General features: G+C 48.2%; 1 protein-coding gene across 21 annotated transcripts in view; it reads right to left on the reverse strand.

Moving 5' to 3' along the window:
- Positions 1-14,892: 14,892 nt before the first annotated feature.
- ZMYND8 (zinc finger MYND-type containing 8) overlaps positions 14,893-26,943 on the reverse strand; it is a 153,312-nt gene continuing 141,261 nt past the window's right edge. For 16 of the 21 annotated variants that reach the window (XM_033186658.1, XM_033186648.1, XM_033186654.1 and 13 more), the window contains 3 exons: positions 25,956-26,022; positions 18,170-18,253; positions 14,893-16,442 (listed from right to left, as the gene is read on the reverse strand). In XM_033186658.1, the coding sequence (XP_033042549.1) occupies positions 16,306-16,442; positions 18,170-18,253; positions 25,956-26,022 (288 nt within the window). In that variant the 3' untranslated portion in view covers positions 14,893-16,305. The remainder of the gene's footprint in view (positions 16,443-18,169; positions 18,254-25,955; positions 26,023-26,943) is intronic. The other 5 variants (XM_033186660.1, XM_033186656.1, XM_033186659.1 and 2 more) reach the window with 1 other exon arrangement.

Raw genomic sequence — 26,943 nt, forward strand, 5'->3', positions numbered from 1 at the left:
CACTACAGTCTTCGCCTCCCGGGTTCAAGTGATTCTCCTGCCTCAACCTCCCAAGTAGCTGGGATTACAGGCACGTGCCACCATGCCCAGTTAATTTTATATTTTCAGTAGAGACAGAGTTTCACCGTGTTAGCCAGGCTGGTCTCAAACTTCCAACCTCAGGTGATCTGCCCGCCTCAGCCTTCAAAAGTGCTGGGATTACGGGCATGAGCCATAGCACTTGGCCAACATTTTATATTTTTTAAAATGCAACTGGTTCTTGTTTTTTGTTGGTGGTGGTTTTTGGTGTTTGGTCTTTTGGTTTTGTTTGGTTTGCTTTGTTTTGGGGGGGGTTGTTTGTGTGCGTTTTCTGGTTTTTATTGTTTTTTTTAGACAGGATCTCACTCTGTTACCCAGGCCGGAGTGCAGTGACACAATCAAAGCTCACCGTAACCTCAAACTCCTCGGCTTAAGCAGTCTCCCCATCTTAGCTTCCCGAGTAGCTGGGATTACAGACATGAGCCACCACACCCAGCTAATTTGGTTTTAAAGCTTATAAAAAGATGCTCAGGCCAGACGTGATGGCTCACATCTGTAATCCCAGACCTTTGGGGGGCCAAGGCGGGAGGATGGCTTGAGGCCAGGAGTTCCATACCAGCCTGCAACATAGTGAGACCCCATCTCTACAAAAAACAAAAATAAAAAAATTAGCCAGGCCTGGTGGTGCACGCCTGCAGTACACGCTACTCGGGAAGCTGAGGCAGGAGGCTCACTGAAGCCCAGGAGTTCAGGCTGCAATGATTTATGATTATGCCACTGCACTCCAGCTTGGATGACAGAGTGAGACCCTGCCTCAAAAAAAAAAAAAGGCCGGTGCAGTGGCTTATACCTATAATCCCAACACATTGGGAGCGTGAGGCAGAAGGATCACTTGAGTTCAGGAGTTCAAAATCAGCCTGGGCAACGTAGTGAGACCCTGTCTCCACAAATAATTTAAAAACTTAGCCAGGTGTGATGGCATGCACCTATAGCCCAAGCTACCAGGGAGGCTGAGGTGGGAGAATTGCTTGAGCCCAGGAGGTCAAGGCTGCAGTGAGCCGTGATCATGCCACTGCACACCAGCCTGGGTGATAGAGCGAGATCCTGTCTCAAAAAAGAAAAGAAAAAAGTTCAACCTCACTTGTAACAAGAGAAATGCAAACACATTCATTGTCCACATTAGTTGAACAAAAATCTGAGAGTTTCATGACTCACGGTACTGGTGAAGCTCATGTATTGAAAACGGTGAATGGATTACCTATAAGAGCACCTTATTTTTAAATTTTTTTAAGTTTTTATTTTTGTGGAAACAGGGTCTCACTATGTTGCCCAGGCTGGTCTGAAACTCCTGGCCTCAAGTGATCTTGCCACCTCAGCCATCCAAAGTGCTGGGATTACAAGCATGTGCCATCTCGCCTGGCCCTATAGGAGCATCTTAAAGGTCAGATGTCAGCTTCAGAGGCTTTTCTGTCAATAACCTGTGGCCCTACGGAGCTTGTCTCCAGCCTTGGTTGCCCCCAAATGGCATCACTAGCCCTTTCTCTGTGTGCCCCACAGCATTGGGTAAAGGCTGTGGCCATGTGGGATATAGCAAGAAAGGCCCTTCTCTGAGCCCCCATTGCCCAGCACAAGGTGGTCTCAGTGGTCTGAGAGCCAGGGACCCCCGGGAAAGTCCTGTTAACAGGTTTCAAAGTGGCTGGAATACATCCACTCATCCATGCTCCTACAGCTCACCCATTCGCAATTTTCACTGTGATGAAGGCACTCTCCCATCTGTCACTCATCTGTCTGATTTCATCAGCCTCCTGTAAGCAGCTGTATTCCTTAATTTCTTTTGAGGGCAAGTCTCACTCTGTTGCCGAGTCTGGAGTGCAGTGGCATGATCTCAGCCCACTACAACCTCTGCCTCCCAGGTTCAAGTGATTCTCATGCCTCAGCCTCCCAAGTAACTGGGAGTACAGGTGTGAGCCACCACACCCGGCTAATTTTCATATTTTTAGTAGAGATGAGGTTTCACCATGTTGGCCAGGGTAGTCTCGAACTCCTGACCTCAGGTGATCCACCCGCCTCAGCCTCCCAAAGTGCTGGGATTACAGGTGTGAGCCATCGCACCTGGCCCCTTAATTTCTTTTATATCCTTTTAAAATTTCTTTATGCAAATATGATAATATATTTCTTATTTCTCCTTCATTGTTACACAAAGGGTGGCATGTGCCATTGGCTTTTTTTCACTTAGTGATGTGTTTTGGAAATAGATCCGTGTTATGCACAGGTCTATTATTTACCAGGTGCTCGTTTCAACTTCTGGATGCAGAGGTGAAAATGAGCAGATGAGGCCCAAACCGTCACAGAGCGCAGGGAACTGGACAGAAAGCAGCCCCATTGACACTGGGAGGCAGCCTTTGCCGTGAGTCAGTCGGTCCCACAAGAAGAAAGGTTTCCGCCAGCCAGGAACAGGGAACCAGCACACACCCCAGGCACAGGCTTCGTTCAGGCTTGAGCCACAATCTGTGTCCCCTTCCAAGATCTGCCTTGAGGTCAGCAGGACAGGAGGGGTCGTGGGAGCCTCCACAGGGAGGGGAAGGTGGGTCTTGGAGGCCTAAGTTAGCCAACTTCAAAAAGACCCGTTGAACGTGTCCCAAGAACAACTTCTTGACAGAGATGGCGGCATCTCTCCAGGGAACACTCAGGGGCCATATAGGGTCTTGGTGCTTGTCCAGGAGGTAAAATATTGAGGATCTTTTTTCTAGCTGAGATTTTAACTTTTAGGGCACCCAGCATGATCCTGTTAGCTCAAAGACGGAGGCTGCTTTCTTCCCCAGTGCAGAGTCACTCCAGACAGTGCTGGAGTCCAGAAGCAAGGATTGGGCGAATGCAGCATAGACTCCCCAGAACAGCATGAGGGTTGCTGTGGACTCGCTGGCCACCTCCAAGGAGGTGACATTTGAGCTCAGACCAGTACGACAAGAAAGGCCAGGGACAGCATTCCAGGGAGAGGTGCAGGAAATCCACTGTTCCAGGTAGGACAAAGGAAAGAAAGGAAGCCGGTGTGGCTGGATGCCAAGGCCAAGGTCAGAGGGGGCGTGCATGATAGGGCGCAGAGGCAAGGCCGAGCCAGATCTGGTGAGACCCTATTCATTTTGGGTTTTAAACTGTATTCTAACTCCAGTGAAAAGGCATCTGAAGGTTTTAAGCAGGGTGCTTGAAACCAATCAGGTTTTAAACAGGAGGGTGCTGTGATGTGATTGACAGTCTCAAAATCACCCTGGCTGCTCTGGAAAGAATGGTTAGAAGGGGCAGGATGAAACGTCTGGGCAGGGGATTCCTTCACACATTTTAAATGTTTTTTTTTAAATTTTATAATTAATATAAAGTTTATTGCACAAATCTCAAGTATTTTTACATATGATTATGCTGGGATAATTACAGCACCCAGATCAAGAGGAAAACGTTTCCAGGCGAAAGGCTGGCTCCCTCGCACCCCTGCCCAGTCTATATCCGCATTCCATGACTGTTCTGGTTCCTGTCGCTAATATAGTTTGGCCTGATCTAGAACTTCATATAAATGGACTCAGAGCGTAATCTTTGGTGCCTGGCTTCTTTGACTCAGAATGTTTTTGTGATGTACTCCTGTTGTTGCATTCTGGGAAGAGGACAATTCGCGTTAAAAAAACACTGGACTGGCCGGGCGCGGTGGCTCAAGCCTGTAATCCCAGCACTTTGGGAGGCCGAGACGGGCGGATCACGAGGTCAGGAGATCGAGACCATCCTGGCTAATACGGTGAAACCCCGTCTCTACTAAAAATACAAAAACTAGCCGGGCGAGGTGGCGGGCGCCTGTAGTCCCAGCTACTCGGGAGGCTGAGGCAGGAGAATGGCGGAAACTCGGGAGGCGGAGCTTGCAGTGAGCTGAGATCCGGCCACTGCACTCCAGTCCGGGCGACAGAGCGAGACTCCGCCTCAAAAAAAAAAAAAAAAAAAAAAAAAAAAAACACTGGACCATTTTTCCCTAATATTTTCAGCCCCATGATGCAAGCTCGGCGCCCGAGAAGCTGTGCTCATCTGCAACCACCAGAGGGCAGTGCGGCTACACAGCTGGCCCAGCCGCCCGCAGGTGCCACCTGAAGTGGGACCAGGAAGGAGGAATAACGCAAGCCTTCCGAGAAAGGATTCCGAAGGCGTCTGCTTTGGGCTGCGCCGAGCTACGGGGATTGCTCTGATGATACTCCAGCACCGTCGACGATATGTTAGGCCCAGGAGGTCATGGTAAGGTGACCTTCTACAGTGACCACAGTGGTGGCCTCAGTTGACACAATGTCTATGCAGGAGGTAGATGACATTGCAGCCTGGGTGACAGAGTGAGACTCCATCTCAAAAAAAATCTCAAAAACGAAAAAAAACTCAACCATTAAGTATTTGGTATTTGTTTGGGGTTTGGGTTTTGGTTTTGGTTTTGGTTTGAGACAGAGTCTCGCTGCTCTGTTGCCCAGGCTGGAGTGCAGTGACATGATCTCGTCTCACCGTAGTCTCCGCCTCCTGGATTCAAGCGATTCTTGTGCCTCAGCCTCCTGAGTAGCTGGGACTACAGGCGCGTGCCACCACACCTGCCTAATTTTTGTATTTTTAGTAAAGATGGGGTTTCACCATGTTGGCCAGGCTGGTCTTGAACTCCTGGCCTCAAGTGATCCTCCCGCCTCAGCCTCCCAAAATTCTGGGGTTACAGGCATGAGTCACAGCACCCAGCCAAGGTGTTTTGGTAAACTCCAGCTCTAGGTGATGGGGGAGCCTCTTTGCCCTTGATCCCCTACCCCACTCCATGGGGATCTGGGCCCACAGAGACGTACCCACCTCTGTGGTAGGTCTCAGCCCCTGAAGTCTACTGGCCCCCTTGTGGGGTAATAAGAAATGCATGTTACATATTACATCAAGACCCCGTACAGCACATGCATACGTGTGTGTATAAATAGGAATGTATGTATATCATGTATGTGTGTATAACTAAGTTCCACAAAGCAATGCTTCCCAAACGACTATGACACATCCTGTAATTTTTCCATCCTGCTCTGTTTTTCAGTGATGCAGGTTCCCATCTGCAAAATCAATTTCACAACCCATGGATTGGAAAACACTGGTTTAGAACAAGGATTGGCAAATAAGCTCATCCACGTGATTGTTTTTGTAAGCCCCATTTAACAGAGGGTGAAACTGAGACTGAGGAGGTGTGGTGGCTTGCCCGTGGTTCACAGCTGGAGGTGGGCAGAGCTGAAACTCCAATCCTGCACTCTCTGACTCAGGTTGCAAACTCTGGTGCACAGATACATTTTATTACTCTTCACATGATTTTTTTTCAAACTTTGACCTGATTCTATAAAACTTGGGTGATTTCACTCGAAATGTAAATTTTCAACTTTTCTAAAATCCAAGTGGATCCCTGGCCTGCATTTGCACATAAGCAGCTAAAGCCATCCCATGGCTGTCCCTGTGAACTGACTCGGGGGCTCTCCAGGTTGACCCGTTCGCCTCAGTCCTCACCATGCTGTATTTTCTTTTTTTCTTTTTTGAGACAGAGTCTTGCTCTGTTGCCGAGGCTGGAGTGCAGTGGCACAAGCTTGGCTCACTGCAACCTCCAACTCCTGGGTTCAAGCCATTCTCCTGTCTCAGTCTCCCGAGTAGCTGGGACTACAGACATGCGCCACCATGCCTAATTTTTTGTATTTTCAGTAGAGACGGAGTTTCACCATGTTGGTTAAGCTGCTCTCGAACTCCTAACCTCAGGTGATCCACACGCCTCAGCCTCCCAAAGTACCGGGATTACAGGCATGAGCCACCACCCCCGGTCACCATGCTGTGTTTCCTCCCTGACATCCCGAAGTCAAGCATCGGTCGCCATTGATCCACACAGCTGCCCGCTGTTATTCTCATAGTGGAGAAATATTTTTTCTATCAAAAGTGGAAAAATAAAAACTAAACTAAGGGGCTTACATATTTCAAGAAAAGCAATAGTGGAACACGGTGGCTCACACCTGCAATCACAGTGGTTTGGGAGACTGAGGTGGGAGGATCGTTTGAACCCAGGAGTTTGAGACCAGGCTGGGCAATATAGTGAGACCCCATCTCTATAAAAATCAATAAGTAACTGGGCGTAGTGGCACGCACTTGCGGTCCCAGCTACTCAGGAGGTGGAGGCAGGAGGATGGCTTGAGCCCAGGAGGTCGAGGTTGTAGTGAGCTCTGATTGTGTCACTGCACTCCCACCTGGGCAACAGAGGGAGACCCTGTCTCAAAAAAAAAAAAAAAAGAGAGATAAAAATAAATGCACAGATTATTCAAACACGTGTTTTGTTGTTGTTGTTGTTTGTTTGTTTTGGTTTTTTGAGACAGAGTTTTGCTCTTTCTCCCAGGCTGCAGTGAAGTGGTGTGATCTCAGCTCACCGCAACCTCCGCCTCCCAGGCTCAAACAATTTTCCTGCCTCAGCCTCTCAAGTAACTGGAATTACAGGCACTCGCCACCACGCCCGGCTAATTTTTGTATTTTTAGTAGAGACGGGGATTTCACCATGTTGGCCAGGCTGGTCTCGAACTTCTGACCTCAGGTGATCCACCCGCCTCGGCCTCCTAAAGTGCTAGGATTATAGGCGTGAGCCACCGTGCCTGGCCTCTAACATGTTTACTACACAAAGAAAGCATGTGTATGTGAGTGTTACCCCAGCCTGTTTCCCTAGCTTATATGCCTGCCTGGGTCCCGGGAGAAAACCCTAGCTGAATTCACTCCCCTACATCCACGTCTTGTCTCTTTTGTCCACAGCACCTGAAACAGAGCCCGGTGAAGAATAAGTCCCTAGTTAATAATTAACTTGTGGCTTTTATACAAAAGGTTCTCGAACGATGACAAAGATGTAGTCATGGTTAAGAGCAGGCATTTTTTGTGTCATTAGACTGCCTTCAAGTCCAGCTTCCCCTACGCACAAGCTGTGTAGCCTCAATCCCTCTGTACCTGATGTCCTTTGCTGCAAAATGCAGGTCATTAGGATGCAATGTGCATAAATTGCCTGGAGCACAGGAGATGCTGTGTATGTAAATGAAGTTTCCTTCTTCATTGCATCAAGGTGAACCGAGGTCAATACTCAGCTGTCTTAATAAAGCTTGTAGGACCCAGCTGGCCCAGGCTTAGGCTATCTGCGGGATCAGGGAGACGAGCGTGATGGCACGTGCCTATAATCCCAGCTACTCAGGAGGCTGAGGCCCGAGAATCACTTGAACCCAGGAGGTGGAGGTTGCAGTGAGCTGAGATCACGCCACTGCACTCCAGCCTGGGTGACAGAATGAGACTCTGTCTCAAAACAAAAAGAGAGAGAGAAAAAGAAAAAACTAAAAACTTATTCCTCAGGCTCTCTTCATTCAGCCAGGGTCTGGTATGTTCAAGGTTCCACCCATCAGCTGTATTTGGTACTGATTAAGTGGGAAGAAAGGTGACTGCACGTGGAATATCCCCCGTGTCGGTGTGGACCAGCCCAGGGCCAGCGTGGTTCTGGCCTCGGTGCATCTGTTTCTTTGCAGCCCAGTCCTGCGCGGTGGCTTCAGTGGCTTCCTGGAAGCTCAGACCTGATGGGTTTCTACAGCTCTCCAGGTGAGTCCGTAAATACTGTTTCGGGTTTTTTTTTGTTTTTATTGTTTTTTTGTTTTGTTTTGTTTTGTTTGTTTTGAGACAGAGTCTTGCTCTGTCGCCCAGGCTGGAGTGCCATGGCACTATCTCGGTTCACTGCAACCTCCACCTCCCCAGGTTCAAGTGATTCTCCTGCCTCAGCCTCCCGAGTAGCTGGGATTACAGGTGCTTGCCACCATGCCTGGCTAATTTTTGTATTATAGTAGAGCTGGAGTTTCACCATGCTGGCCAGGATGGTCTTGAACTCCTGACCTCAAGTAATCTGCCTGCCTTGGCCTCCCAACATGCTGGGATTACAGGCATGAGCCACCGTGCCTGGCCTGTAAATACTGTTAATGGATCAGTGAGATCGAGCCCATAAGTCTGGGATAAGTCATGCACAGATGATGGATATTAGACCTGACATACACAATTGTGGGAGGAGCTGGGAAGTGGGGGTCTGAGGAGGGATCTGGAGTCACCAAGAAGGTGATCTGAGAAGCTGTAGGGCAAGTTCAGAGGACTCAATGGGAATCTGTGGCCTCTGCAGCCCAGCAGCTGATGACAGGCCAGGTGCTGAGATGCAGGAGTCAGGAAATTGACCTGGATGCGGAGTGGAGGAGAGCAAGGACAAACGAGCCTGCTGGCGCCACTTCAGTTATCTGTCCCACATCTAACCACAGCGACCTTGCAACAGCAGAGGCTGTGGCTTCCTTACAGCCTTGGAAATCTCACACAGCTCTTCTTTTGGTCAGCTCTAACTGGGAACCACTTGAGAGCCGGGATTCTGGGAAATGTGGTTCCAGCCTAGCCAGGTTGGCACGGAACTGACCGGTGCACTTACTAATGCTTTGTGCTTAAACTGGTCGGGTGAATTCTGCTCTCTACAACTGACCTGGCTGACAGAGACCCTGGACAATTCTGCAGTGGGTACTGTCATTGTTTTGTCCACATAAGACCTTTTGTTTGAACACTTTCCCACTGTATGAGTCTGTACCAGAAGATGCTTGAATCTCACTTTCCCAGCTTCCCTTGCAGTTAGAAGGTTAGCCATGTGGCCTAGGCTCAGCCAGTCACATACACCCAGGTGGCACCCAGGCTCAGCAATCAAATTCCCCTGATATAGGTTGGCTCTGTGTCCGCACCCAAATCTCATCTCGAATTGTAAGCCCCATGTGTCAGAGGAGGTGGGAGGTGATTGAACTGTGAGGGCGGATCTCCCCCTTGCTGTTCTCATGATAGTGAGTTCTCACAAGATCTGATGTTTAAAAGTAAGGCACTTCCCCCTTTGAACTCTCTCTCCTGCCACCATGTAAGATGTGCCTTGCTTTCCCTTTGCCTTCTGCCATGATTGTAAGTTTCCTGAGGCTTCCCCAGCCCTGCAGAAGTGTGACTCAAACCTCTTTTCTTCATAAATTACCCAGTCTCAGGTAGTTCTTTATAGCAGTGCAAAAATGGACTAATAAAACACCTAAAAAGCACTTAGGCTCAGTCAAATAGATGCACCTACACGGGACCTGGGCTCAGCCAATCCAGATACATCCACGTGTGAAAGCAATGGAAGTGGATTCTGACGCATGGAATCCAATCTGGCAAGGAGGCAGAAGGGTCATGCCCAGTGTCACTAGAGAAAGTCCCAGTGTTTGAGCCCAGTGAGCCAGTGATGTGGGAAGTCTTTTTTTTTTTTTTTTTCCAGACGGAGTCTTGCTCTGTCGCCCAGGCTGGAGTGCAGTGGTGCAATCAAAGCTCACTGATGCCTCCACCTCCTAGGTTCGAGTGATTCTCTTGCCTCAGCCTCCTGAGTAGCTGGGATTACAGGCGCGCACCACCCTGCCCCCGCCAATTTTTGTATTTGTAATAGAAACAGGGTTTCGCCATGTTGGCCAGGCTGCTCTCAAACTCCTGACTTCAGGTGATCTGCCCGCCTCAGCTTCCCAAAGTGCTGGGATTACAGGTGATAGCCACCGTGCCTAGCCAATGTGGGAAATCTTAACACAAAGGTCCTGCAATGTAATCTGGACATTGTTTGTGGCTGTGCAATCTCCTAATCCATCTCTCTGGCCCTCCCAGGGATTTGTGAGCCACTCAATATCCTTTAACAAATGCCTTTTCTGCTCAAATTAGCTGGAGTGGATTCTGTTATTTGCAACTAAAAACCTGACCCCCTCCTAATTCATGTAGCCTCCAAGTCTCAGTTTCCCAAGCTGCACAAGGAATGGGATAACCACCCCAGTGGGCAGCTAAGAGGGGCCTGGGGAGTCATTTTGTGAACTCACCACGGTGTCACACACACGGGGCTAGTTGTGACTGCAGCAGTGTTTTCTGATCACTCACTGAACTGGCTTGGAAAGTAAGCAGACTGGTTTGAGTCCCGGCTCTGCAGTGACCTTTTTTGTGACCTTGAGCAAGTCGCTTCTTTCTGTCTGAACCTCAGTTGCCTCAATGGGAGAATGGGCCCGATACAAGGGCCTGCTCCATGTAGGAAGTTATTACGAAAACCAAAGGATTACAGCATGGAAAGTCTCAGCACAGAGCCCCACATGGGACATGCCCACATCAGCGACGCTTGGAGGAATATAGGTGATCTTTGCTTCTCTAGACTAAAGAAAGTAAGAGTACAGATGGGGTCCTGACGTACCCTGATATGAACGTGGCAGCTAAATGCTGACCTTTGGAAAACTCAACTCTGATTAATGCCACTGGATTGCATAGTTTAAAATGGATGGTCAGCCAGGCGTGGTGGCCCATGCCTGTAATACACTTTGGGAGGCCAAGGCGGGTGGATCATTGAGGTCAGGAGTTCGAGACCAGCCAGGCCAACATGGTGAAACCCCGTCCCTACAAAAAATACAAAAATTAGCCAGAAATCGCCTGAACCTGGGAGGCAGAAGTTGCAGTTAGCTGAGATGGTGCCATTGCACTCCAGCCTGGACAACAGAGTGAGACTGTCTCAAAATAATAAAATAAAATAAAGTAATAAAATAGAAGGCCAGGCACACTGGCTCACACTTATAATCTCAGCACTTTAGGAGGCTGAGGCGGGTGAATCACTTGAGCTCACAAGTTCAAGACCAGCCTGGGCAATGTGGTGAAACTCTACAAAAAAATTTAAAAATTAGTTGGGCATGGTGGTGTGTGCCTGTAGTCCCAGCTACTCAGGAGGCTGAGGCAGGACGATGGCGTGTGCCTGTAGTCCCAGCTACTCGGGAGGCTGAGGCGGGAGGATGGTGTGTGTCTGTAGTCCCAGCTACTCAGGAGGCTGAGGCAGGAGGATGGCATGAGCCTGGGAGGTGGAGGTTGCTGTGAGCAGAGATGTCACCACAGCACTCCAGCCTGGGCGACAGAGTGAGACCTTGTCTCAAAAAATAAATAAATAAAATAATTGGGCTCAGTCCCTCGGAAAGAAACCCCCTTCAGGTTCTACTCAATGGTCAGCCCCTCAGAGAGGGCTCCCAGTCACATCATCTCCCTACCCGCCTCCCCCTCTTTATTTACCTTCAGCGCATCTAGCCCCCCTGGGATTATATTACATGCATACTGGTATCAAACTGCTTCCCAGTGAGAGTGTCAGATCAATAGGGACAGAGACCGAACCTGTTTTGTCCACCACTGTGTCACTGCTGAGGACGTGACTCATACAGAGAGCTCAGTGCACAACCGTCTCCGGAATGCAGGGTTTGGGCCCACGTGCTCACTGTCCCCAGTGGGCCTGCTCTCTCCACAGGCTGCAGTTTTGCCTACGGCCACCAGATGGCGAGCGTGCTGGACTGCATGAAAAAGTCTGAGCCAGTTCCTGTCTCAGTCATTGCCAAAGGAAACCAGTAAGGACCTGGCAGCTTCTGCCAGCTTCTGCCAGTTTCACCAGGCCCCATTGTGTCTCCCTCTTCTTCTCCTCATTCTGAAAACACTCAACCCAGAGTGGAACCTTCAAGCCCTTCCCCTCCTACCTGGCCTCTCACTGACCCGCTGGTGTGGCCTGAGAAGTAAGCAGATTAGAGAGTGTTCTAATTAGGTGGAGTGGATTCTGTTATTTGCAACTAAAAACCTGACTCCTCCAAATTCATGTAACCCTTGAGTCTCAGTTTTCCAAGCTGCACAAAGAGTGGAGTAACCACCCCAGTGGGCAGCTAAGAGGAGCCTGGAGAGTCATTTTGTAATGGTGCTCACTGCAGGGCCATTTGCCATGGCCAGAGTTTGGGGACAATCTGAATGTCCATCCGCTGGGGGCTGGCCACATGCATTATCCCCTGTTCACATAGCAGACATCACACCCTCTAAAAATGGATGGAGGTGCTGTTGAACTGCACCGATATGGATCAATACTCAAGGCTTCACATTAAGATTAAAAAAAAAAAAAAAAAACGGGGCGAGGGGACAGGGCAGAAGAGTGTATATAAAATGCTACCATTTATGTAGAAAAAGGAGGCCGGGAGCAGTGGTTCATTCCCATAATCCCAGCACTTTAGGAGGCCAAGGCGGGCAGATCACCTGAGGTCAGGAGTTACAGACCAGCCTGGCCAACATGGTGAAACCTTGTCTCTACTGAAAATACAAAACTCAGCTGGGCATGGTGGCAGGTGCCTTTAATCCCAGCTACTCGGTAGGCTGAAACAGAAAAATCGCTTGAATCCAGGAGGTGGAGGCTGCAGCGAGCTGAGATTGCACTACTGCACGCCAGCTTGGGCGACAGAACAAGACTGTCTCAAAAAAAAAAAAAGAAAAAAGAAAGGAGTAGAGAAAAATGCCTCTGCATTTGTTTGCAAATGCAGACTCTCCCTGAGGACTATGTGGGAATGGGGATTGGAGGGGACCAGGGTGGCAGTGGGGGAGAGGCTTTATACTCTGGGCCCTTTCGTATCTTCAGATTTGAGTCATGTGGCTGTTTTATCTGGTCAGATGAATGGTAAAACTAAAAGCAACCATTTCTCTATCCTCGAGTAAGCAAGCCACTTCTTCCCTGGATGTCTTTGCTTCTAAGGGAGGTTGCCGCAGAGGCTGGATGGGAGGTGCAGTGGGACACCTCAAGGTGGCTTCTGCATTTGAGCTGTGCTGCTTGCTGCTCCTACTTAGGAGCCGCATGACCTTCATTGTGTCCAAGCCCTGGGGACACAGCAGGAAACAGAGACAGCCCCTCCCTCACCCACATTCAATTGGGACACACAGGAGAAGTTATAAATCCCCACACCCTTTGCTCAGGGATATGAAGAAAACAGGGAGGGCATGAGGGGCCAGTGGGCAGGTGGCTATTTCAGAGGTGACATCTGAAGAATCAGGTGCCAGCCACAGAAGAGGGTGTCAGGTCCAAGTAGCAGAGAGTGCAGGCGAAATAAGAAAGGCAGGAACTGAAAGAAGACAATGGATGACCCCTCGTAGCCACAGCCCCTCCTCTCTGGTCTTCAGGATGAAATGAGACAACAGAGGGAAGGTGCACACACATGCCCAGGAACGGGAAGCTAACATTCTTCTCACTTAAAAAAATGACTTGGAGGCTGCATGCAGTGGCTTATGCCTGTAATTCCAGAACTTTGGGAGGCTGAGGCAGGCGGATCACCTGAGGTCAGGAGTTTGAGACCAGCCTGACCAACATGGAGAAACCTCATCTCTACTAAAAATACAAAATTAGCCGAGCATGGTGGTGGACACCTGTAATCCCAGCTACTCAGGAGGCTGAAGCAGGAGAATCGCTTGAACCCAGCAGGCGGAGGTTGCAGTGAGCGAAGATCGCGCCACTCCAGCCTGGGCAACAAGAGCAAAACACCGTCTCAAAAAAAAAAAAAAAAAGACTTGGGAGGCCAAGGTGGGCAGATCACCTGAGACCAGGAGTTCAAGACCAGCCTGGCCAACATGGCAAAAACCCCATCTCTACTAAAAATACAAAAATTAGCCAGGCATGGGTGGTGGGCACCTGTAATCCCAGTTACTCGGGAGGCTGAGGCAGGAGAATCGCTTGAACTTGGGAGGTGGAGGTGGCAGTGAGCTATCGCGCCATTGCACTCCACCCTGTGCAATGGAGACCCTCCTTCCAAAAAAAAAAAAGACGAACATCCAGGTGCCATGGCTTACACCTGTAATCCCAGCACTTTGGTAGTCTGAGGCAGGCAGATCACTTCAAGTCAGGAGTTCAAGACTAGCCTGGGAAATATGTGAAACCCTCGTCTCTACTAAAAATACAAAAAAAAATGAGCCGGGCATGGTGGTGCGCATCTGAATCCCCGGCTACTCGGGAGGCCGAGGCACCAGAATTGCTTGAACCCATGAGGTGGAGATTACAGTGAGCCAAGATCCCACCACTGCACTCCAGCCTGGGCGACAAAGCAAGACTCTGTCTCAAAAAACAAAAAATAAAAATAAATTTGTAGACAGTCTTGTCTTCCTGTGAAGAATGAGAGGCCCACCCTGACAGGGCTCCTAGGCCCTGCTCACCATCTGTCCCCAGTAACTGAAATTGTGCATGGCTCATAACAGGTCTCCTATGCTACTTAACTGAGTGATCGTTGTCCCCATTAGGATGCAAGTTTGATGAAGGTAGGGACCCAGCTCCTTGACAGAACCATGGGATCCTCAGTGCCTGGGCAGTGCCTGACGCCATGCGTGTTTGCTCATTGGCATGAATGCATTTATACCCATGAGGGTCAACCTCCCCTGCCGGCCATGTCACATCTTGGCCCTGGGCACAGGAAGGGGTTTGTGGAGATCTTTTCTGGGGAGCTACTGGATTCCAGAGAAGGAACACTGCTGCCCAGGAAACCAAACCTCAGCCTTGCAAGTCGGCTTCATTCTACGCATATCCTGTGCACCTCTAGCCAGGCCCAGAGCCATGGACCAGGGCACCTGCGAGGGGCCGGGACCCTTGCTGCCCACGTGAGGCCTGTTAGCTCAGCCTCCCTACTGGCCTCAGGAAGACAACTCCCTCCTCTCCCAACTGTCTGACAAGGACTGGTGTGGGAAGCACCCACTAGGGACCCTTCTCTCCAGTGTGCCCACCACCTGGCTGTGGGGGGTGTTCGTGACCTCTCACGGCCCCTTCTGGGTTTGGTCGTGCAAACCTGACACAGCCATCCCGACCAAATGGAAAACTGCAAATTCGAGGACGACCACGGCATTTTTCCAAAACAGTTTAATTAAAAAAAGGTAAAGAAATCTGAAAAAATCGAGGGGTGGGGGAAGGAATGGGAAAACCCAAAAAAGCATACCGTGTGAGTCTACTGGCTCAGTGACAAAGAAACACCACCATCAAAAAGATATTTAAGTTTAATACAAATTTTATACAAAGAAAATGTGAAAAAATACTTCCATATGCTAAAAGCAATTATGCTTCACAAATAAGGCCAGCTAGGCTATTTTTTTGTTTTTTTGACAACTGCAATTCACAAATGTTCCTTCTCTCCTGTTTTCTTCTAATACTCTCTTCTTGTGTCTTCTCTAATATGGGTAACTAGCTGGAAACTGTACAGTTCGCATCCTCTTATCAACAATGAAGAGAAAGTAAACAAGACCAAAATGTACAACAAAACGTACTGGAATGATATCGTACAATTAATTTTCTCATATACATACATCACCTTTTGCTTTTTGATCAATGCTTTTTGTTTTACACAACATACAAAATGGCTCTACAGCATACGTAGTGTACGGACAGCATGACGGGGCCTTGCTTTCTCTCATACTGCCTGTGTTTCATGCTTACATAAAAACGTGAAATTCCATCATATAAATAATACGTACATGCTTCATCCCAGACTCAAACGTCCTCTGCGTGCACCTTGCCTTTGAGTCCTTGCGTCCAAGAAGTGCAGCATCTCTGACCAAGTGTGTGTGAGTGTGTTTAAAGGAACCACAAAGCAAAGAGTTCTTTTTTTTCAGAGTTCATGATCCTAACACTTTCTATGTTCTCCTCTTCTGTGACTGAGCTGAGTGGGGCTTGTTTCGGTTTCTCTTCTGTAAACAAGGACGTGGTTTTTTCCCTTTTAGGAGTAGAGTCATCATTTCAATCACGTGAAATAAACTAGCTTCTCCCTGTGTCCGTCTGGTCCGGAGAGCTTGCGTTTTAGGAACGTCGTCATGTAGTAGCTGAAAGGAGCCAACGGCTTGACAGGATAGAGTCTGTGCCGAAACTCCCGATCCCAACATGCTGTGTAGACACATGAGTGAAAAACAGCTCGCCCTCCCCTGGGTATCCAAGGATGAGGACGTGAGTGTGAAAGTGGTCCCCGGGCCCAGTATCCATTCCATTGTGTGACAGACAGGCTAACTGACCATCCCTTGTCCAATACCAAAACATTCTTTTTGTTGTTGGGGTTGGTTCGTTTTTTTTTAATTGTTTTTCTTTTTCTTTTTTTTTTTTTTATAAGTTAAAGTTAATACAAATATAAAAAGGGGAAGGTCCTCTAGGTTTCAATGACATCCACAAATTATACATTATTTACACCTAAAGCACAGGGCTCGTAGGGGTGAGCAGTTCGCAGTCAAAGCCGATGCCGGGTGTCCTGTAGTGTCGCAGCCCCTGCGCCGGGGGCTCAGGCTCAACGGAGGGTTTTGTTGTTCTCAAGTCTGAGAGTGGCTGTTCTCCTCCCTTTGTTGTTTCTTCTTCTCCTGGCGTCTGGGTTTTTCTCCAATGGGGTGGGTGGTTTGTGTCCCGACTCGCTGCTAGTCCCAGAAGGTGTCCAGCCGAGACTCTTTCGGGAGGAGGCTCTTCGTGCTGGTACTGGTGTTGTGCTCGGAACGTGTCGATCCCCTCTTCTCCTCGCTGCTGCTCCAACTGGATTTACTGCTCCGGGAATGGTCTGAGGAGGAAAACCAATGTGTTTAGCATGCCTGCCCACCTGTGCCTGAGCGTAACTATCCTGCAATCTGACCTGCCCTTCCCGCACAGGAAACCACCTTGCCCTCCCCACTGATGGTTCCAACACTGCCACCACTGACTGCTCTACATCTGTGGGTCTGGAGAACAGAAAGGTAGCACAACTTGTTTTTTAGGATTTAACAACAGCCAGTGGAAAAAAACAGTAGGGTGTCATGCTCACAGAGAATAAAGATTTGTGAACTGCCAAGGAAGGCATTTCTTGTGCCGTGTCTGGAACCGTGTACCCTTACTACATCACTGAGCGACACAAGCACCCCATGCACTTCTGGGTCCAACCTTGGCTCCTGGAGAAAGACACCGAAATTGGCATGCAGTCTACTTCCGTTAGTGGGATTTCTTTTATCAATGTATAGGCTACTTGAAAAATGGACTTACAACCAAATCACACTTGTCCACCCAAGGGAGAGGATCATAAAGGAGAAGAATGGGTAAGTCCACCTTGGAACACAGACCCACTGACTCCCGGTAAGGACAAGCTTATGGGTGACTGAAGGATTCAGAACCAGAGTAAGACCTAGGATGGCTTCAAGGACACATGGACAATGAGCTGAGTAGTGACTGAGTAAGAAATAAACGAAGAAGCTGAAGGAAGAGCTGAATGAGGTATCTGTGAAGAGCACTTTAGCCAACAGCCCAGGTCTGCAGGCTCCGCTGGACGGCTGACTGGGAGAAACTTCCAGCCGAGCCCTAAGATCCCATCACATCCTGGATCATTTACTAAGTTCAGACAGACTGGGACAGAATTATTTTTCAATTTCTTAAGGTGGGTGATAATGTTTGGTTGAAAGAGTTTGAGGGAAAGAGTGGAGTGGGCCAAGGAGGGGACCACGCTACTACCTAGGGGGGCTGCATTTCTTGCTGCCTGGTAAAAAGGCATGTGTGGGTAATCGTGAGTTCTGGAAGATAAGCAGTGAAGAGAATGACAAAGATCTCCAAAGTCATGTAGTTACTCAGGAGAGAACTCTTCTTAGTCACTTGCATCAGTGACCAAAAGGGAGCAATACTGTGGCAGGCAGAGCTGGGGGCAAAGGCAGAGTCTTCTTAACAATCCTCAATCTGCCGCCTTATGCCTTCTTCCCTTAGCCACCAAGCCTATGCTTTTAGTTCTTCGGAAGGACTCTGGGGAGTGATCCAGTTGGTCATCCCCATCCATGAGAATATCCTACAGTGATGTGGTCAAACCACATCAAGTCCTTCCAGCTCTGGTGAGGGCAGAGACTACCGGCGGGTGCTAGAAGAAATGGGACCAGGGCCAAGCTGAGTTCAGTATCTCTCTCCCAGAACCAGGCTGGCCAATGGAGGGATCTGCAGGCCCTCACTCCTCATATGGAGAGGACACGGGACACTGGCTGCCATAGCCAATCACCACAGGAGGGAATCAGTGTTCATCTAGGACCCTTGATGAACAGAGCGAGGACGATCTCCATCAAGAAGCCAGGCCACATGCTCGCTCTCATTTCCTGATGCAGTTTGTGATGGCGACCAGAGGCACAGCAAAGAAGAAACATTGCAAAGGAAGACCCACCACTCAAAAGAACAGGAGAAGACACACCCACAAAGAAAAACACACACGGACACACACAGAACGAGCCTTCTGCATGCCAGGAAGGAGCCCCGGCAGCTTCCGTGAGACAGGGTCATACTTACACTTCTGGGCGGGGTAGTTGGGGTGCGGCTGGTGGTCTGTGGTGGTTGGGGCATAGGCAGGTTGCTTGTCACACCTTTTGCTAACTGAAGAGATAGCACAGGTAGCCTCAGAGTCTGTCAGAGAGCTGGAATTCCGCACAACCCCGAGTGCTTACTATTTTTGTTCATCAACAGGCTACTGTTATTAGAACCAATTGGCACCTTCATTCATGTCAACATTGTCCAACTTTAATGCAAGCACAGGAGACTAAGGCTCTTTAAAAATGCATATCAAACCACAAACAGGATCACTGGACACAGCACAGCATTACAGGTAGGAAATAAGGTATACAATGACAAAAGCAACTCAGCATTTTGTAAGCCACAAATTCTCAGAACCACTAGCTCTGCCAATAGCCTAATTCAACCATGGGAAACGGAGGTGGGCAATAGAAACATGCTAAGGTTGAAGGCACCATCCCAGAAATCCAGACAACTTAAGGCAAGTAATAACATCAACTGCCCACAGTGATAACAGAATAGGGAGGAGAGGATGGAGAAGGCACACATGATGAGGAGGACTGAGGAAGGGGCTCCAGATGAGGTGGCAAGTCAGCTAAATTCTCAGCTATGATGGTAGCACACCAACAAATCACCTCTGAAATCAAAGAGTCAAAAAACAGTGATATGAAAGGAGTCTCCATAAATAACTGATATGGTGAGAAGTTTCATAGGAAAACAATTGAAAGTAAGATCAAGAGAAAAAACAGAAACTCTAGGAAAAAGGCTGTAAAAGAATAGAAATATAATCACAGTACACTATGTGACTCTGCCATGAATGATATGGTCATAATCATGTAAGAAAGAATTGTCACACTGCAACTTTCTAGACTAAGCCAACAGACAAGAGTGAGGCTTAACTGCAGTTATAGAACAGAATGCACATGTTCTCAACCTTGACAACGGGAAAGTCACAGGGCAGGTGGGAAGGCTGGCTACGACAGGTGTGGGAGAGGTGAGGAGAAGATGGGCTGCCAAAAGAGGGGTCAAGAGATACTGTCTGTAGCAGACAAAACAAAAGAGCTAAGGAGGCAGGTGTTTCACTGGAGCAAGGTAGCACATAAAATAGTAACCTCAGTAGTGTGGAAAGAGGAAGAGTAACTCTCACCTTTTAAAGCTGGAAGTCAAGTAATATCTAAAGTCAAGAAATAGAGGTATAGGCAAGTACATTATTTATTAGTAAGGAGGTAACAGGAGGACCAGAATGAGCAGTGCAAACTGGAACTAGGAAGAGTTTTTCCCTGCACTATTTTATTCTCTGCAACTCTGTGCATATATATCTTTAACTAAAAGCTTAAAATGAAAAGACGAACAGGAGACGCCCGTGCCCACATACTAAGGGAACTCATACCCCTACTAAAATTCTCTCCCTTCCAACTAAACTTAGATGTACTGTCCTAGTACCTGATGCACATAAATAGCACAGGAGCCTTGATGTTTTTAAAACCCATGCTCCTTCTAGATATGTCACGTGCGCTGTCACCAGAAAGCAAGTGCTGGCAGAAGTAAAGTGAGATGGATGAGGAATTAATTAGAAAGGGATCAAAACTGAGGAAGTCTTTCTGCTTTGACGTGACCTGTCAACACAAACTGCTCTGGTGAGAAAATCGGGAAGACTGAGAAGACCGAAGGCTGCATTCCCGCACAGACCCCTGTGGCCTCCCTGCAGCTTCTCACTCATGCTCTCAGAATCACTCTGGCACTGCCTGCAAAACGCACTTTTCCTGCCAGTTCTGACCATGGGTTCCATGGTGCTCTCACTGTGCCCAGCCTCTTTCCAAGTCCTAAATGTGGGACTAAATCTCTTGTTTTTGAAACACTGGGTTCAAGCAATTCTCCTGCCTCAGCCTCCTGAGTAGCTGGGATTACAGGGGTGCATCACCACGCCTAGCTAATTTTTTATACTTTTAGTAGAGACAGGGTTTCATCATGTTGGTGAGGCTGGTCTTGAACTCCTGACCTCAAATGATCCGCCCACCTTGGCCTCTCAAAGTGCTGGAATTATAGGCATGAGCCACTACACCTGACCTAAATGTGGGGCTAAATCTCTTTTAGTGTATCCCTGGGTGTACCTCAATCTTTAAACCCTGGAGAGGAGGCCCTTTCTGACATGAAGATACCATGATTCTAGCCAATCTGGTCGTCTTTGAAGAAGAAAGTCTCTGCCGCTGACCATGGTGGCACATGCCTGTGATCCCAGCTACTCAAGAGGCTGCGGTGGGAGAATCGCTTGAGCTCAGGCCAAGTTCAAGGCCCGCCTTTGTCTCTTACGTTTCAAAGCAACATTTAGAATTTAAAATGTCAGCTGGGCATGGTGGCTCACGCCTGTAATCCAAGCACTCTGGGAGGCTGAGGTGGGTGGATTGCCTGAGCTCAGGAGTTTGAGACCAACCTGGGCAACACGGTGAAACACCATCTCTACTAAAATACAAAAACTTAGCCAGGCGTGGCGGTGTGCACCTGTAATCCCAGCAACTCGAGAGGCTGAGGCAGGAGAATCACTTGAACCTGGGAGGCAGAAGTTGCAGTGAGCCAAGGCTGCACCATTGCACTCCAGCCTGGGCAACAGTGCAAGACTCTGTCTCAAAAAGTAATAATAATAATAATTTAAAATGTCCATGACTGTTAATGGCTTAGGGGGATGGTGGAGTATCAGAATAGAAACTGTATCATATCAGTGGCAGAGTGTGTAAAGAAAGAGAAATGGAGACAAAATGAAATGACTTTTTTTTTTTTTTTAAAGTATGAGGTCTCATTCTGTTGCCCAGCTGGAGTGCAGTGGCTATTCACAGGCACTCACTGCAGCCTCAAAACTCCTAGGCTCAAGTGACCCTCTGCCTCAGCCTCTCCAAGCAGCTGGGACTACAGGTGCACCCTCGCTTTAGAATAACAACCCTAGAAGAGACATCTAACTAGGCTGAGGAAGGAGACAGGACAGGTCTTACGCTGTGCCATTCAATATGGTAACCACTACAATAAGATACAATGTTGAATTCCATTCCTCAGTCACACTAGCCACAGTTCAAGGCTTCAGCAGTGACACGTGGCTAGTGGCTACCATAGTGGACAGTGCAAATATGGCCATTGTCACAGAACGTTCTATTGGAGACGCAAGGTGTCAAGGAAGGCACTTGGAGACAGATGAGGATATTTAAGTGCCTAGGAAGAAAAGCAGTACAGAGTGAGAAATTTGGCTACAACAAAGGATGCAGATGCCTTTGAATGGCAGGAGAGAAGGACAGGGCGCACCTTGCAGAGGGCAGAGGAGCAGCCCTGAGCACCCAGGGATGGTGATGCAGGGAGAGATGCAGGGAGGTCCAAAACAGAGCAGAGAACTTGAGAAATGGCCATTATGGACGATGGAAAATCCTGATGGAAAAAAAAAAAAACTTGGATTACAACACAGGCCTCTGGCCAGGCTCGGTGGCTCACGCCTGTAATCTCAGCACTTTGGGAAGCCAAGGTGGGTGAATCACTTGAGGTCAGGAGTTCAAGACCAGCCTGGCCAACACAGTGAAACCTTATCTCTATTAAAAATACAAAAAATTAGTTGGGCATGGTAATGCACACCTGTAATCCCCATTACTCAGAAGGCTGAGGCAGGAGATCGCTGGAATTGAGGAGGCAGAGGTTGAGATGAGCCGAGATCATGCCACTCCACTCCAGCCTAGGCAACAGAGCAAGTCTCCGTCTCCAAAAAAAAAGGAACACAGGGCTGGGCACGATGGCTCAAGCTTGTAATCCCAGCACTTTGGGAGGCCAAGGCACGTGGATCACCTGAGGTCAGGAGTTCAAGACCAGACTGGCCAACATGGTGAAAGCCCATCTCTACTAAAAATACAAAATTAGCCGGGCACGGTGATGCACACCTATAATCCCAGCTACTCAGGAGGCTGAGGCAGAAGAATCATTTGAACCCAGGAGGTGGAGGCTGCAGTGAGCCGAGATCATGCCACTGCACTCCGCCTGGGCAACAGAGCAAAGACTCTGTCTCAAAAAAATAAAAAAAGAACACAGGTCTCTCAGGACAAAAAGTATTGATAAAAGAAAAACAGATATTGGAAAGATGACCAGGCAGAAGAGAAGCTTTGCTTCTGAGGTCAGTGACCCAGATTTGCATGTGTGATGAGATTAGTTTGTGTTCTTGTATAACATTCTCCAGTTAAGCACTGAGGCTCAGGTGCAGGTAAATCAAAAGTGGAAAGCTGGGGTTCTTTCAAGGTGGGGTTTTGCCAGATGGACATGCTAGGAAAACATTCCGGGCCTGGGAGACTGGGTTGGATTAGCAAGGGTACTGCATGGCAATTAAGCTGGGAAGGAGGTGGGAAAGGAGGAGGTATAGAAACAAGAGAGTGAGTAGATTTGGATGACGAAAAAAAGGCCACATCTGCACCCTGACGTTTCCCAGAGATCAGTGCCTTATTAGTAGAGCCAGACACAAGTGCCATTACTCAGCCATTTTTGAGTTACAAAAGCAATTTTATAGGGGTCCACCTAAGTATACCTGACATATGGTTGCAAGCACGAGTCTGAACTGCAAAGCTCAGGTAGTTGCATATGGTTGCAAAGCTCAGTCCTTGTTAAAAAGAGAATCAAGAAATATGAGAGATGCTAAAGACATCTCAGCATCAAACTGAGCCTGTTAGAAGGGGAAGTAAAGAGGGAGTTGCTTTTTCAATAGGTGGTTCTGTCATATTTAAAGCCAAGTTCATATCTCCCTAAAGTCAGCTCATGTTACTCCCTCTGACTGTGCCCCCAAATCCCACCCGCCTTTCAAAGCATGAGTCTGGCTAGATCTGAACTTAAAGTCTTGGCTCTCACAATTACTCACTGAGTTACTCGGGCATCTGAGTTAACGTCTCTGGACCTCAACTTGCTCATCTGTATAATGGAAATACTAACTATGCCCTCACGGACATTAGGAAGAAACATGATAAGGTGTGTAAGTGCTTCATGCTGTTCAGTAGCACTAATAGCTGCTCTTCTGACTTCCTCTGAAACTCCATGGAGACAGGGATTTATCTGCCTTATTCAGAAAAACTGCCCCTTCCTGCCCTCTGCTCGCCCCCCTCTTCCTCCCACCATTTACTGGGGCTTCTTGTCTCCTCTCCTTTCCACTCCCTGGGATAGTGTGCCTCAGGTCAGGAGTCAACAAACTATGGCCAGCTCAATGCCTGTTTTTGCAATTCAGGTTTCATTGGCACAGGGCATACATTTGTTTACATATTATCTATGTCTACTTTCACACTACAATGGCAGGGTGAGCAGCTAGGACAGGGACCATGTGGCCTGCAAAGCCTAAAATATTTACTAAATGGCCCTCTACAGAAAAAGTTTCTTGACCCTGGTCTAGGAAATACTCCTCCAGCCCGGAATGGAATACGATGCCTCTCCCAACTACCTTCCTGTATGCCACCCTCCTGACGCCAATGGACTCCTGCCAAATTCATCCTACCACGGCATCATTCATCTTCTCAGATGCCATATCGATCAAGCCACTTTGAGGCTCCAAAACTTTAACAGCACCCCTCTGTCTGAAACACTGTTTCCCTAACTTGGAGTTTCCTCACACCACCTGTGCCATTTCGACACATCCATAGTCCTCTTATATATTGCTTAGTTCATGTTTTTATTTTAAACTTCTATAACTTAGGTAAATAAACTTTTATTGTTAACCAACAAAAAACACAAAACCAATAAAATCTGCTATCAAAGGCAACTCCAAAAATGAATGTAATGAAAACCTTAAATTAAAAGTTCTAGGGTGGGGAGCATGCTGCTAAAATCTAGAGTCTGCTCAGTCTTTGTTAAAAAGAGAATCAGGAAATATGAGAGATGCTAAAGACATCTTAGCACTAAACTGAGCCTGTTACAAGGGGAAGTGAAGAGGGAGTTGCTTTTTCAATAGGTGATTCAGTCATGTTTAATGCCAAGTTCATATCCTCCCTCCTAAAGCAAGCTCGTATTACTCCCTCTGACTGTGCCCCCAAATCCCACCCAACTTTCAAGGCCTAGCCCCTTCAGGAAACCATTACCAACCCCCTAACAATGGACATCACTTCTTCCTCCATGCACTCAATATGCAGAAGTGAAATGAAATGTTTGCTTTTCAGCTCAAGAGAATCATCAGTGGCTCATGCCAGTAATCCCAGCACTTCCGGAGGCCGAGGCAGGAGGATCACTTGAGGTCAATAGATCAAGACCAACCTGGCCAACATGGCAAAACACCATCTATACAATTTTTTTTTTTTTTGGAGACAGAGTCTTACTCTATCTCCCAGGTTAAGAGTACAGTGGCATGATCTCGTCTCACTGCAACCTCCGCCTCCCGGGTTCTCCTGCTTCAGCCTCCCAAGTAGCTGGGATTACAGGCGCACGTCACCACGCCCGGCTAATTTTTGTATTTTTAATAGAGACAGGGTTTCACCATATTGGTCAGGCTGGTCTCGAACTCTTGACCTTGTGATCTGCCCACTTCAGCCTCTCAAAGTGCTGGGATTACAGGTGTGAGCCACTGCGCCCAGCCTACAAAAAATTTTTTTAAAAATTAGCCAGACGTGGAGGTGTGTGCCTATAGTCCCAGCTACATGGGAGGCTGAGGCAGGAGAATCACTTGAGCATGGGAGGCGGAGGTTGCACTGAGCTGAGATCACGCTACTGTGCTCCAGCCTGGGCGACAGAGCGAGACTCTGTCTCAAAACATCAATCAATCAATCAGCAAGCAGAAAGGTAATGGAGCTGTGGTGCCAGGCAAAAACCTTAAATGAAATAAAACTGTCTTCCACCAGGAAGGCACCTTCTCTGAACCCTTCTGGAATGACCCAAAACTGCTTTAAGAAAGTGCAAGAAAAAGATTCTTTGGGCTAGGGAAGGAAGACAGCTCAAACTCCACAGAAGAAAACCCTAGATGTCGCCGGGCGCGGTGGCTCAGCCTGTAATCCCAGCACTTTGGGAGGCCGAGACGGGCGGATCACGAGGTCAGGAGATCGAGACCATCCTGGCTAACACGGTGAAACCCCGTCTCTACTAAAAAAATACAAAAATTAGCCGGGCGAGATGGCGGGCGCCTGTAGTCCCAGCTACTTGGGAGGCTGAGCGAGAGAATGGCGTAAACCCGGGAGGCGGAGCTTGCAGTGAGCTGAGATCCGGCCACTGCACTCCAGCCTGGTGACAGAGCGAGACTCCGTCTCAACAAAAAAAAAAAAAAAAAAAAAAAAAAAGAAAAACCTAGATGTCAAGTCTCAGAAAATTTCCCCAAATCTGCCTGTCAGGTTATTTTCCAAAAGGAAAGGATTTTACAGAAAGATCATCCACCTGAGTACTGCCTTCAATTCTCAAAGGTTTGAGCGCCTTCATCCACCGTATGCAAGTGTTAGAACCTCAGAATAAAATCTTACACAGTGTCATTTACCGTGCTTATTTCCCTGAGAGAAAAAAAAACTCCCCAATTCGAATGCACTTCTTCTACCCTACCCCCGGTCAGCAACAGAGGCCTCTGTCCAAATGGAGTTTTACGTGGATCCCCAGTAAATACAACAGGTAATACCGATCAGTTTGAAGAGGTACCTGAAAGATAACATGCTCAGCTAACCCCTCACCCCCACTGACCCACCCCAGGCACCCCTAAGGATCCATGATCGTTTGGAAACCATTGGAATAAACCCTTCAAATTCTCCCTGACAAAATGGCTCCCCATCTGCCCATCTGAAATGTGAAAGCACCGTTCGCCCACCAGGGGGCAACATACCAGAGCCTTGGTTGGAGCCTAAGAGAATGGAGGAGGGCGTCTCTCTGGAGCCAGAAAGGTCAAGGGTCTAGAAATACAAAAAGAAAAAGATGGACTCAAGGCACTGAGGCTAATGTCGCCCCCACAGGGAAATCCAGGGAGTCATGGGGGTGCTCATCGCTGCCCCCAAAGCATCTCAGTGCCCTCTGCCTGGTACGGTCAGGTGGGAGTGATGGGCACAGGGCGGCCAGGTGGCCAAACCCCAGGTGCCATTTCCCACACTGAACAGGCTGGACCACAGCACCAGGGTGGCCCCTCACTCTACCCTAGAACATTCACTGTTTCCTAAACTCCACTCACTAACAGACCCCCCTCCAGATTTTTGCCATATCCAAGAAGAGACTTCAAAATTCTATCGTCTGCTTTTAATTCATGCTAGCCTCTGACTAAGTAATACTATCAGTTAAACCAATGTGTTTTAACTGACAGTCTAACGATTTATCTTTTTCCTAACATACACTGAAATAGACAAACAATGACTAAAAATGTAAAAAACTATATACTCATGAAAATAGTCTTCGCATACCATCGATGTCACAAACATCACACCCTGGCAAACAAGGAGGTGAAACCTTCGTGGCCCAATGTGGCAGCCACTAGCCACATGTGGCTACTGAAATCTCAATTAGTTAAAATTAAATAAAATTGTAAAATACGGTCCTGGGTCACACTAGCTGCATTTCAAGTGCTCAAAAGCTGCATGTGGCTAGCAGCTACCATTCTGGATAGGAGGTATAGGACATTTCCATCATCGCAGAAGTTCTCCTGGGCGACACTACTCTACACACTGAGGGCCCCAGGGGAGAGTACTAGGGAGCAGTTGCCAGGTCCTACACACACCAGCTCAGGCTCCATGTTCCCACACATCCACTGGAAACTCTGGCACACTGTTACGACAAGCTTCCCCAAACATGCAACTTTCAGGGCGGCAGACAGGGGGTCCTAAGTC

The sequence above is a fragment of the Trachypithecus francoisi genome, unplaced genomic scaffold (genome assembly GCF_009764315.1).
Source record: "Trachypithecus francoisi isolate TF-2019V2 unplaced genomic scaffold, Tfra_2.0 Lachesis_group21, whole genome shotgun sequence".
NCBI classification, from domain to species: domain Eukaryota; kingdom Metazoa; phylum Chordata; class Mammalia; order Primates; family Cercopithecidae; genus Trachypithecus; species Trachypithecus francoisi.